This window comes from Mesoplodon bidens (assembly GCF_964165515.1).
Source record: "Mesoplodon bidens genome assembly, chromosome: 1".
In the NCBI taxonomy this organism is placed as follows: domain Eukaryota; kingdom Metazoa; phylum Chordata; class Mammalia; order Artiodactyla; family Ziphiidae; genus Mesoplodon; species Mesoplodon bidens.
Genome location: NC_138176.1, coordinates 217,980,494 through 217,993,400, shown reverse-complemented (window position 1 = coordinate 217,993,400; position 12,907 = coordinate 217,980,494). Strand labels below are relative to the sequence as shown.

The window sequence follows — 12,907 nt, the reverse complement described above, 5'->3', positions numbered from 1 at the left end:
TTTTTTCAGTCTATTTTGTTTCTATTATTCTAGCCTCAAGTTGACTGTCTTTCCTCTGTCATATTCATTCTGCTAATGAGCCTCTCCAGTTTGTTTCATATTCCACTTGTTGTATTTCTTAGTTCTGTAATTTCCATTTGGTGCATTTTACATATTGTATTTCTTTGCTAAGACTTTCTTTTTTTTTTTTTTTCAGTTGTTTCAAGGATATTCGTAATTGCTTGCTGGCACATCTTCATGATACCTGCTTTAAAATCCTTGTCAAATAATTCCAACATCTAATCCATCTCAGTTTCAGAGTCTGTTTCTGAGTCTCTTCTCTTTCAAGTTGTGATTTTTCCTGCTTCTTGGTATTAAAAGTGATTTTTCAATTGTATTCTGGTATTTGGGCTATTATGTCAGGAGACCCTGGTCCTATTTAAATCTTCTGTTTTAACATGCAGCCACCCTGTGTAGGCTTAGCATAGCGGTTCTGACTTATGTTTGCATGCTGTGATTCCAATGACGGTTCAGTTTTCAGAATCTTTGTGGTGCTAATTTGAAAGGTTTGGTACACCTGCTGACCCGGGACTCTCACTGGTCCCTGTTGTATCACCCACACAATAGTACAGCCCATATTTCTCCCCTCTACAGGTTCTGCCAGGTCAGCTGGTGTCTCCAAGTGGGAGAAGCATTCTCTAGCCCATGGAACAGACAGCCCTTCCCTGAGTCAGGCCATTCCCCGCACAAGGGCCACAAAGCCGCCTGGTTTCTTGGGTAGGAAAAGGGATCTCTCTGGCGGGTGGTGATGGAGAGCTCTTCATGCTGGGCCACTCATATATTGAGTTTTAAAGATAATTAGGGTCTGAAAATTCTAAATAAAAGAGTTCATTTGAGGTGCTACGAGGCTCACCAATTCTACAGAAACATTTTTGTTTCAAGTGAGATTTCACTAAGATTGACAGCAAAACACAAGGAATAACATACTCCATAGCAATTACACCAGATATTTTATGGAAAAATGAGTACTCACTTGAATAAGATCTTCAATTCTTTTCAAATCACTTATTACATGCTGCCAGTTTGCTTCTGTTTTAGGAAGACCTGCACTGATACAACTGAAAGCAAAACCAAAGAGCAAAGCATTTTGAATGAACATAATATTGTCTTGATGAATACTCTAGGCAAAAGAGCAATCAAGACTTTTTTTAATCCAACAAGTGAAAAGATGAGTGCTATCCTTGCCTTTGTGTATTTGACAGCCTTGTAGATGAATATAAAAACTGAACATATAGTACAACTCTGATGCTTTAGGCTAGCCTGATGACCAACCTGCATTAAAGAAAAGCCTAATTTGAAGGCGTGACTTATAAATAACCTGGTGCAATTTATCACAATGAAATAAAAACAGTGCATGATGTGTGGCAGTGCTCAGTAATGTTTTTGAATGAATTATTACTTTTCTTTAAGTAGAGGTCCCATCAGACTTTTATGTCTAATAAATGGGTAAAATTCTTAAAATAAGCAATTATCTTTTTCATGTAATGATCTTGACAGTAAATATTCTTTACAATAGGTTAAACATGCCCCTTGCATGCTCCTTGTAGCAGCTTTCTCCATAAACGTTATGGACTTGAGCCTAATCTAGTCATAAAACTAGATCATATAGCTTACTTATTGTTTGTAAAACAGTAACTTAATATCAGGACAAAAGACACATACACTGACCAAGTAACTGTAGAATAATTCTTAGAGCTTCAGGAAAAATAGTCTCTCCTTGATGGATCCTGTACAGAAGCATGAGAGCCAATACTATTTTTTTCTTTTGAGAGGAGGATTTACCTGCACAAATCTATGGTTCCCCACAGCATGAAGGCATTATAGAGTAAAACTGAACTGAGAAATTACATAACTATAGGTTGGGTGAGTGCAGTGTATTGGTTGCATCTAACAGAGAAGAAAAAGTTAATAGGCATGGAAAAATATGAAAGTTTATTAGGAAGAAAAACAAAAGGCCTCAATAAAGAAAGAAATGTTTTAAACTGAACTAGCATAAGGCTCAAAGGATAGGAGAAGTCAGTGCCAGGGACAGATAAAAAAGTAATGTGGGTGAGCCCTCAATATCTAATTTTTTTTACTGGTGTGAAAATCACACAGGATATTAATAAAGAGTGTACTTCCAATTTTAGTTAGATACCAAGAAGTCCAATATATTTGCAGGATATAATACTCATTTGGAATATTACAAGAATATAGAAATGCTCTGTAGGATGTTTATCAAACCTCCTCTGAATCTCCCATAATCTGTCCTCTATCATACCCCAAATACTGAGTACCTAAGGATTTAAGCAAACTGAACATAAACCAATTTAATAGAGAAGATATTGAAGAACAATGATCATGGTTATTAACATGATGATTTTATGCTGAAAGATAAAATTACCCCACAATGAAGACATGAATGCCAGCCTCAGTTAAAAAATGACTGTTCAGAAGTAAACACAAGTAGCACTGGATGGAAGTACCTCTCAAATACGGTTTCTGAAAAATATAATCATAGACAAAGTGGTTAAACTTTTTAGTTAAACTTTTTTAGTTAAAATTTTTTTAGTTAAAAAAGAACAAAATTGGGTCATTTGTAGAGACATGGATGTATCTAGAGACTGTCATAAGGGTGAAGTAAGTCAGAAAGAGAAAAACAAATATCGTATATTAACGCATATATGTGGAATCTAGAAAAATGGTACAGATGAACCGGTTTGCAGGGCAGAAATAGAGACACAAATGTAGAGAACAAATGTATGGACACCAAGGGGGGAAAGTGGCAGGGGTGGTGGTGGTGGTGGTGCGATGAACTGGGAGATTGGGATTGACATATATACACTAATATGTATAAAATGGATAACTAATAATAACCTGCTGTATATAAAATTAATAAAATTGAAAAAAAGAGATTTAAAATAATTTTTAAATTATCATATTTTTAGGTTCCAAAATGTAAATATATCAAGATTTCAGAATTCCTTATCAGAATTAATGAAATTAGAGTTTACTTTTTTTGCTTTCCTCCCTACCTTCAGCTCTGTCTCCTATGTGCAAAATTCTTCAATACATATTTTTCCAGATGCATTTCAATGACAATAATTTAAAGAAAATATACATATTTACTAATTTACATATATGCTAATATTACCACTTAATTTGTTTTTATTATCCTTAACATCCTTTTCATCCTTCTTTCCTAATATGTCCAACATATTTCATACAACACAAATTAGTAACATGAATTACTAATATAGGTGTACTAGTTATATATTAATTTCATGTGATGATGAAATTAAAAATTAATATCATTTGGAGAAAAATTGGATAGAAATGGAACCAACCAAAGATACTCTATGTCACCCTGAGAGTCAATATATAATCATTTTTCTGGGTGATTTAGGAAAATCACTTATCTTAGAACTTCTCAGAGTTTCAATACCTCTGCCTGCCTCTTTAACATTGTCAAAACCTTTATAGTTTCAGACAGCAGTGTTGACTTAACCACTTAACCTCTAAGAATCTGTGCTTCATGTAATCTACACTGAAGGGATGAATAACACCCAGACCTGTTAAAGACTATACAACTTATTGAGTACACAGACACTTAAAGAACAAAACAGGGTGAGATAAGTGAAATAATACATTTACAACAACATGAAGGGCACATCAGGGTGTTAACAGACTTTAAAAACCTGTTTTACTTATTTTCAAGACAACAACAATCCGTATGTGAACGTACCTCTGTGACTTCCCAAAATCTTTAGAGAAGAGCCATATAACTTACTATGAAGTATCTGAGATACAAGTGACCTTTTAAGAAAAGTCCATATACTATCTTCATCTAATTTTTCTTACCAAAATTCTCATTACTCAATGCCAGAGTAAATCCTTAAGTATTGAAGAAGAGCTGGCTAAGGCATTGGGTTTCCAGCAGCCATCCATCCAGAATACTTCCTACAACACAACCCAGAGTAAAGATGATCCATTAAAAACACAAGTGGACAAATGGGGGGAAAGGAAGGGAAGAGAATTAATATTTACTGAGCACCTACTTTTCCACGGGCACTCTATTCGTCACTTGATATGTGTATCACATTTAATCCTCAGAACAATCCTATGGTGTAGGGTTAGCAGCATTTGAGTGAGCTGCCCAGGTCCCACAGCAAGTACAAGACTGCCAGGATTTGAGACCAGGTCTGTCTGATTACAGAGCCCAAGGCCTTTCCACTATATTATGTTCCTGAATTGGTTAAATTCCAAAACCATATTAATGAAAAGCAGAAGCAGCCAAATATCTTATGTATATAAGCTACTGACTGTTAATGTAATTTATAACAGAAGTAGCTACTTCTACAGACATGGAATAGATGTCTTCAAGTCTTTAAATCACTGTTAATTGAAACATCACTTGAGAATTTCATAAGTAACAAAATTTGTTTTCTTTAATTCAAAGTGGTGAAGAATGTGAAGATTACACATTCCCATATTCAATTCCATTTTATTAAAGAAAAATTTTAAACCAAAATATATAAAATATAAACAATTATTTTTGCCATCCTTCTAAAATAGTATGTATTTGTTGACCTCCCCTTCAGAAACCCAAATCCACCACATCTCCTGACATAAGCTTTCACTGAAAATAAGTTCTGTAGACTAAAATTATTTTATTTTTCAGATGTTTTTAAAATATAAAAATGATTATAATATATGATGTATAACTCTTTAAAAGAAAAACTAGGATTTAGCTAGGTATTAAAGATACTGTAAAAATATATCCAATAAAATTGCCCTTTTTTCCACAACCAAATATTAAGTCTAATCCTCCTGTTACGTACAATCTAAACCATCCATTAATCATTTTAATTAAAGCAACCTCTCTTTGTTATTCTCATCTTATAATCATTCTCTTTGTCTATGTTATCTCAGTACTCCAAATTTTTTGCTAAACTTTAAAATTATCTTTGTAATTTCACCCAAAGTCTCTTAAATTCCCTACCTCCTTTTTAGTTGCAGGATCCCCCCACTCCACATTGTTCAAAAAACAAAATTTCTGACTTGGGACCAAGCAGTACAAAGGGTGATATAATTGTTAATAGGCCTCATGAAGCTGCTTGTGTAAACAATGAGGATTTCAATCTTGGGCTTTTACATCAGTGAGTCTCCACACGGGCAGGATGTTAAAATCTTACCAATGAGACTTTCACTGCCTTGTCCAACTACAATCAGTCAAGGACAACTAAGAGCTTTAGCCAGAATGCTCCATGCCAAGCATGGTGGAATTAGTAGGAAATGGCCTCAAAGACTTCTAACAAATAACAATAATGGAAACCAGTGTTAACTGAAAGGAAATTTTTACAGCTTTGATCGTTATTTGGCAAAAAAACGGACGTAGTTTTCTGGGCTGACAGCAAAGACTGATTTTTCATAACAGCTTTGGAAGCTTTCAACCTTCTACACTTACTGTATGTAGTTCTGTGGATCAAAAACTTTACTAGGAATGTGTGTGTATAGTCCATGTACATGAAGAAGACCTGAAAAGGTAAAATACTCTATAACTTTCTCTTTGACCAGGACTCAATGTTAACATTTAATATAATATCATTAATGATGGCAATATTAATTAGAATAAGTATTGTTTACCGAGTGCTTTTAGGTTTACAAAATTATCTCACATACATTACCACATTCCATCCTGGCAATATCTTTATGTGAGAGATACTACTCTTATTTTACAGTGAAGAAATTGAGGTTCTGAGACATTAAGTGACTTGCTTCAGGTAAATGTCATATGTGTCGCTATCAGAATTCTACCTTAAAATCCAGGTTGCACAGGCGGAGGAGAGATGCAAGAATATTACAAACTTTATGGTTGAGAAGTGGAGGCCCCTTACTCTAGGAAACATCTGACCCATCCCATGTGAATCATAAAAAGCCACTGCTCTCTGATAGTTTACAAACAGGTCTTTCACTTGTGGTTGCCAAGGGGACAGGCAGCTAGGGGAGGGATGGAGTGGAACTTGGGGTTAGTAGATGCAAAATATTATACATAGAATGGATAAACAACAAGGTCTTACTGTAGAGCACAGGGAACTATATTCAATATCCTGAGATAAACCATAATGGAAAGGAATATAAAAAAGAATGTGTATATATATATATGTGTGTGTGTGTGTGTGTGTGTGTGTGTGTGTGTGTGTGTGTGTATAACTGAGTTACTTTGCTGTGCAGCAGAAATTAACATGATGTTGTAAATTAACTATACTTCAATTAAAAAAAAACAGGTGTTTCAAACTGTTCTGACGTGAAACAGAACTTGAGTCCTTTCACATACATCATCTCATTTGACTCCCACAAAATACCTGTTAGAGACAAGTGGCTGAAACCAGGTTAATTACTTTCTGAGAAGTGTAGGAATGAAATAAATTGTCCACTTCCTTTTATGTCATATTTTTGAAGAATTATGGAAGCAGTGTTTAACCCTGCCATACAATTTGCATATAGTCATGAAAGGCCCTCACCATCAGCATCTTTGGTTTTGTCCTTCATTCACCTGGTACCTAGATCCAGGAAAAATAAAGACCAAATCCCAACCCTACCCTCAAGGAGCTCTCAGAGTTTAAGCAGGACTTTTTTGACTCCTGTGACTGGGTCTCATTGCAGGGTACCCACTGATCTTATGGCAGTACTCTTATCTTAGCCTGATGTCACTGCCCAAGAGTAAGACACCATGAAGAGAGGACAATCCACACAGTGGGGTGGCAGCTTTAATTCTGGAATGACATGTGAAAATAAGTGTAAACGTTATGTTCTATACCAATAGTAGAGTTTTTCCCAGTGAGGAAATACAATCTAGCACACCACTGTTTTGTTTATTCTGTTTAATTATTTACTTGCCTAGTCACACATTTAAAAGAAACTTAAATAGACGTAGCAAGGAAAGAAGAGATATAAGTATTGGTTTATTTGGTAAACATATGTATCTAATCACTCAAAAAAACTAAAATTGAGGGCAAGCCAAGGTTGATTGCTTATGTGGAATATAAAGAATGTAAGATAGCATGGCTGTCCTTGATCCAATATATTTGTTGAGTACTCACTATGTGCTAAGCATTTCTGTATGACCTTGGAGTACATCAGTGAATGTAGAAGACAAAGAACCTTGGTTTCCGGGAGAAAGACAGACCATATATAGTATACATAAATGAATTGATTATATATTTCATTAGAAAGTGGTTAAATGATATAGGAAAAAGCAAACAGAATAAAGTAAAAAGGATGAGCTTGCAACTTTAAGAAGGGTAGTCAGGGCAGGGTTCAGTGAAGATGAAATTAGATCAAAGACTTAAAAGCAGAGAGGGCATGAGCTTCAAGGACATCTGAATGAAGAACATTCGAAGCAGAGGATACAGCTGGAGCAAAGCCCCAAAGGCAGCTGCACACCTATGAGTCTGAGGATCAGAAAAGACACCAGTGGAGAGAACGAGGCAGAGAGCAGTCTGAGGTGCGGTCAGAAAGGTAGGGGGAAATGGGGATAAGGTCACACCCTTGCAGGCACTGTAAGAATCTGAAGTGAGAAACCACTGCAGCATTTTGAGCAGATAATTGATGTCATCTGAGTGACCTTTGTAAGAATCCTTCTTGGCTCCTGTGTAAGGATAGGATGTAGGGGTGGGCAAGTATGGAAGCAGGGAATCATACGGCTCTAAGAATTTAAGTGAGAGATCGTGATGTTGAACAAGGCGGGTGGCAGTGGAGAGGGTCATATGGTTAGAATCTGGAAACACTTTTATGACAGAAGCAAAAGGATTTCCTGACAGACTGGTTGTGAGTGAAACGAGAAAGAATTACTCGAGTCTTTTACCCTGAGCACCTGAGAAATGGAGCTGCCATCAACAGAAACAGGGCAGGCTATGAGTGGAGCAGATATTTTGAAGGGAGGGGGCCAATCAGGAGTTTTAGTGTTGGATATGTTGAGCTTGAGAGGTCCACTAGATACACACATGGAAATGTCAAATAGGCAGTAGGAGACATAAATCTTGAATTCAGGCAAGTGGTTGGGCCTGAAATAGGTAAGGAATTCATGACACTGGTTGGGATGACCAAGAGACAGTTAGAGAAAAGGCAGAGAAAAGGACCAAAGACTGAGTCAGGGTAATTAGTCAGAGAGAAAAAAAAAAAAAAAGAGAGAGTCATAAAGAAAAACCCAAATGACAGACAAGTGAGAAAAGGAGAAATGAAGAGAGTGTGATGTTCTAGAAATCAAGTGAGAAAAGTATACCCAGGAAAAGGAAATGATGATCATGTCAGATGCGCTGATGGGTCAGGGAAGACACAGACTGAATGATGACCAGTGGGCTTAGCAACGTGGAGGTCATGGGTGACTCTGAAAAGAGCACTTAGAGGGCGGTAATGGAGGCAGAAGTCTACCTGAAATGGGTAGAAGAGAAAGTGAGAGGAAAGGATTGTAAATTGCTAGTGCCGACTGTTTCGAAGAATACCACTCCAAAAGGTGATAATAGATGGTAGAAAGTGAGGGAAATAACAGCACATTTGTATGCTGAGGGAAAAACTGAAGATGTAAGAGAGAAGAACAATTGCCAGAGTGATGTTCTTGAATAGGCAAGCTGAGGATGAGGATGGTATCTGTGATATCGTGATTTATAATAAAATATATATTTGGTCTTCGTCCTCATTTCTGGCCCATCGCTCCTAAAACCCTAGGAATTTCCTAGTGACACGAGTGATCAAGAGTCTTTGAGAGTGATGAAGTCTTTTATTACGATAATAAGGTAACTTTTGGACTCCACCCAAGGATATGGGCTGGTGGTTGGGAAAACCAACTGTGTGATTAGAACGTTGGAACTTTCAGTCCTATATCTGTCCCCCACCTTGGGAGTGGAGAGAGGAACTGGAGATTGAGTTCAATCACCAATGATCAATTATTTAATCAATCATGCCTATGTAATGAAACCTCCATAAAAACCCAAAAGTTCAGGGTTCAGAGAGCTTCTGGGTTTGGGGACCACGTGGAGGTGTTGGGAGAGAGGCACACTTGGAGAAGGCATGGAGCTCATGGTGCCCTTCCCCCCATACCTTGCCCTATGCCATCTGCCTATTCCTGAGTTATATCCTTTAATAATAAACCAGTAAACTGAGGGTCTTGGGAAGCTCTGATTTATAGCCAGTTGGTCAGAAGCATAGATAACAACCTGGACTTTCAATAGGCAACTGAAGGCAGGTGGTGGGAGGCTGGTGGGGTGGGAGGGCAGTCTGGAGGACTGAGCCCTCAACCTGTGGAATCTGACTCTTTATCTGGGGAAAAAGTGTCTGAACTGAGTTGAATTCTTGGACACCCTGCTGGTATCTGAGAACTGCTTGTTGGTAGTAGGGCAAATCCACCCTCCTCACATTGAAATTGAGTGCTCAGAACACCAAAAGAGTATTTCGTACACAAGGGGGGTGAAAAATCATCATCTATTATCTCGGCAAGGAAGGCTGAGTGTAAGGAAGGCTGAGATGTATGGACTGAGCAGGAGGTAGATGTGATGGTGAAAGTTCTCAACATTGCTTTGATTTTCTCAATTAGGACAAAAAGTCATCAGCAGAGAGTGAGACTGGGGAGGTGTTATGGGTTGAGGACAGGAGAATATATGAAATAGCTATCAAGGCATGGAGGACAGTGAATTTGTTGCAGGAAGGGGGACCCCTTCCAGGGCCCACAGGTGGGCTCTAGTCTAACACTCGGAAATGAATTGTGCGAGGAGACACACATGCTGACAAAGCAAGAAACTTTATTGGGAAGGGGCGCCCGGGCAGGGAGCAGCAGGGTAAGGGAATCTAAGAGAACTTCTCTGCCACATGGTTCACAGTCTCGGGTTTTATGATGATGGGATTAGTTTCCAGGTTGTCTCTGGCCAATCATTCTGACTCAGGGTCCTTCCTGGTAGTGTGCATTTCTCAACCAGATGGATTCCAGTGAGAAGGATTCTGGGAGGTTGGTAGGACATATGGACTGACTGTTAAGTATTTTATAAAAGCCTAGCCTATTGGTCATGAATGGTCAGAAAGTAAGATTACTCAGTATGCTTGTGTGTGTTTTCTACAGCCACGTTACTACATACAAAGAATAGCTAGGCCTGGGATAGGTAGAGAACTGGATTTAATTACAGTTGTGTATGCCAAGCAAGTACAACCAAGAGAAAGGCAAGGGATTTTAGAGTATATGTAAGGGAGTGTAAGGGAGATATGTCTAGGTAATAGAGGTTTCTTTTTTTAATTATAGGGCTTCATAAAGGAAGTGTTATTGGAATCATACCTTGAAGAATGGATAGATTTTAGATATGAGTAAAAGGAAAGAAACAACATTCTAGTTGCAGGAAAGAGCCTGAACAAGAACATATACAAACAAGGGTTGTGTATATTTAGAGAAAAGAGTCATTTGATAACAGTGTGAAAGTAGTGGTAGGTAACATGGACAAAACTGTCACCATTGTATAAAGCAGGAATTGGTAAACATTCTCTGTAAGGGGCCAGATAGTAAATGTCAGGCTTTGTAAATCTTGTAGTCTCTGTTACAATTACTTAACTGTGATTATAATGTGAAAACAGCCATAGGCAAGGCATGAATGGATGGGTATGGCTATATTCCAACAGAACTTTACTTATCAAAATAGACCGTTGGTGGATTTGACCTATAAGCCAGCCTCTGACACCTAAGGTTCCAATCACGGAGCCTTGTAGAATTAAGGTGCACTACCCTCCTGGCACATCGATATATGGTTACCAACCAGGAAGCTTAATAGAGATTTAGTGTCCTGAGTTTTTGCTCTGATTTTATTAAGTAGATAATTGATTAAACGATTGGCCACACTCAGTGCCTCCTTGTCTGGACTGTGGCTTCCATGTGAGGGGTACACCCTGGGGAACATGCCAGACACCCCACTGGACTGTGGGAAAGAACATCATAACATCGAGTTATATCTATATCGATTTTTCATTTGTTTGGTAGGTTTTACAGTGTGCAGAAGACATTAGTGTAGAAGTACATGCATAGACATATAATGGGGTGATATGCTCGGACATTTTTAACGATAAGAATTGTGCTCTAAATCAGACGGAGAGCAGTGTTTTAGAGACTGAGGAGGTAAAGTCTCTCCAGGCTAAAATCCTACATTTGGCTCCTTCTAACAGACTGTGATATATTCCCCTCTCTTGACAGAATTACCCCAACACACGTTTGTTTTGTTTTGTTTTGTTTTGTTTTGTTTTGTTTTAATGAGGCCCTCAGACCTTGGGAATAATATCACACTTTGTACTGATCTCTTAGTGTTCAGTGTTAATTCTCTAACATTTAGTAATCAGTCCCAATTTGAGTATAGTTGAGAAAGTGATATCTTTAATGTCTTAAATTGTCCTGTCATTAAGTGAACTGGCATTTTTTCACTAGTTGTTTTCAAACTGTTTTCAATTGACACCCATATTATGAAATTTCCAAACGAGAAATTTCATTAAACACAATCTGTGTTCAATATTAAGGCTAAAAAAATCCAATATGAACTATGTTACCATCGGTTACTACTGAGATTTTTTAAAACTACTTCATATAAAAATATGATTTGATGTTGGTATTTAATTCTCTCATAAGACCACACAACATGTTATTAGGGCCTATAAATCTCAAAAGTTTATCGAAACAACAAAAATAAATGATTAAGTAAGATGTTTCTTAGTATTTAAAAAATACCTTTCATACCAGACCTTAGAAAATTTAAGATCCATAGAATGTCTGTGAAATAATGATGTGAAAATGCATTCCAAGAAAATAAAAAAGTTATCCAAGAAAAGGAAAGATGTGTATATAAGAAATTATGGAGAATAAAACATATAATATTTATACTTGGGTATAAATAACAAATGGCAACATTTCTTAAAAGTCCATCTTTTAAATCTGATTCATTCATTTATTTTGCAAAACTGTGAGATTCTTGTGGTTAGAAACCTTGTTTATCTTGTTCATTACTGTACCTCCAAAATATAAAAGCATACTAGGTACAAAACAAGCACATATTACATGTTTGTTGGATTTTTTCATTTCTTTACAACTACATTGCCCTCATTCTCACACTATCAGCCTCTTACCTGCACTTGCCTCCCTGTCCAGCAGGTGTCCCAGTTGGCTACTATAATACCATCCTAAATAGCACCTACGTTTCCTCCATATTTTATCTTTCTGCTACTTTTAGTTGGCCAATTTCCAATTCCAAGCTAAAAAGTATTGCTGAAAAAAAAGTGCCATTATAATTTTTTGAGATGCAGCCTTTAATGGCCCTTCTCGACATCTTGCTAATGATTTCTGGTTATTTCTGACATTCTCCACTATGCTGTTAAAATCAATTTTATTGAGGTATAACTTCAAGGTAATAAAGTACATCCATTTTAGGTATATGATATGCAGGTTTTGACAACTGTATACACCCATGAAATTATCCCTACAACAATGATAGAAAACAAATCATTTATAATCACAAAAATTTATCTCATGCACCTTTACAGTCACTCCATTCCCAACCTCAACACCAGGCAACTCCTGACCTAATATGTACTTTTCCAAATGGCAATGTGGAAGGAAAATCACAGATAAGCTCCATGTGGTAAATATTGTGAGAAAAGAAGGAAAGGAAGTAAACTCATGCTAAGATTATTATTTTATTTGGTGAACATGCAACACACTCATGATGATTAATTGCACAAATCAAGAGAAAAGTTCAATACAGGAAAATAAAACCCTAGATATATCATAATTTTAAGCCAAAAAATAAAATAAAATAAGGCAAAGAAAACTTAAGCAATCTAACAGAAGGCAGTGGTAGGCATAAAAGGAGAA

The 12,907-nt window shown here is 37.0% G+C and overlaps 1 protein-coding gene across 1 annotated transcript in view; it reads right to left on the bottom strand.

Annotated features, from left to right (window-relative positions):
- The window catches only part of IL15 (interleukin 15), a 103,145-nt gene that overhangs the window by 17,920 nt on the left and 72,318 nt on the right, over positions 1-12,907 (bottom strand). Inside the window, exons 2-4 of the mRNA XM_081240674.1 lie at positions 3,880-3,978; positions 2,423-2,520; positions 1,013-1,097 (exon numbers count right to left, since the gene is read on the bottom strand). Of these exons, the coding sequence (XP_081096800.1) occupies positions 1,013-1,097; positions 2,423-2,520; positions 3,880-3,891 (195 nt within the window). The 5' untranslated portion in view covers positions 3,892-3,978. The remainder of the gene's footprint in view (positions 1-1,012; positions 1,098-2,422; positions 2,521-3,879; positions 3,979-12,907) is intronic.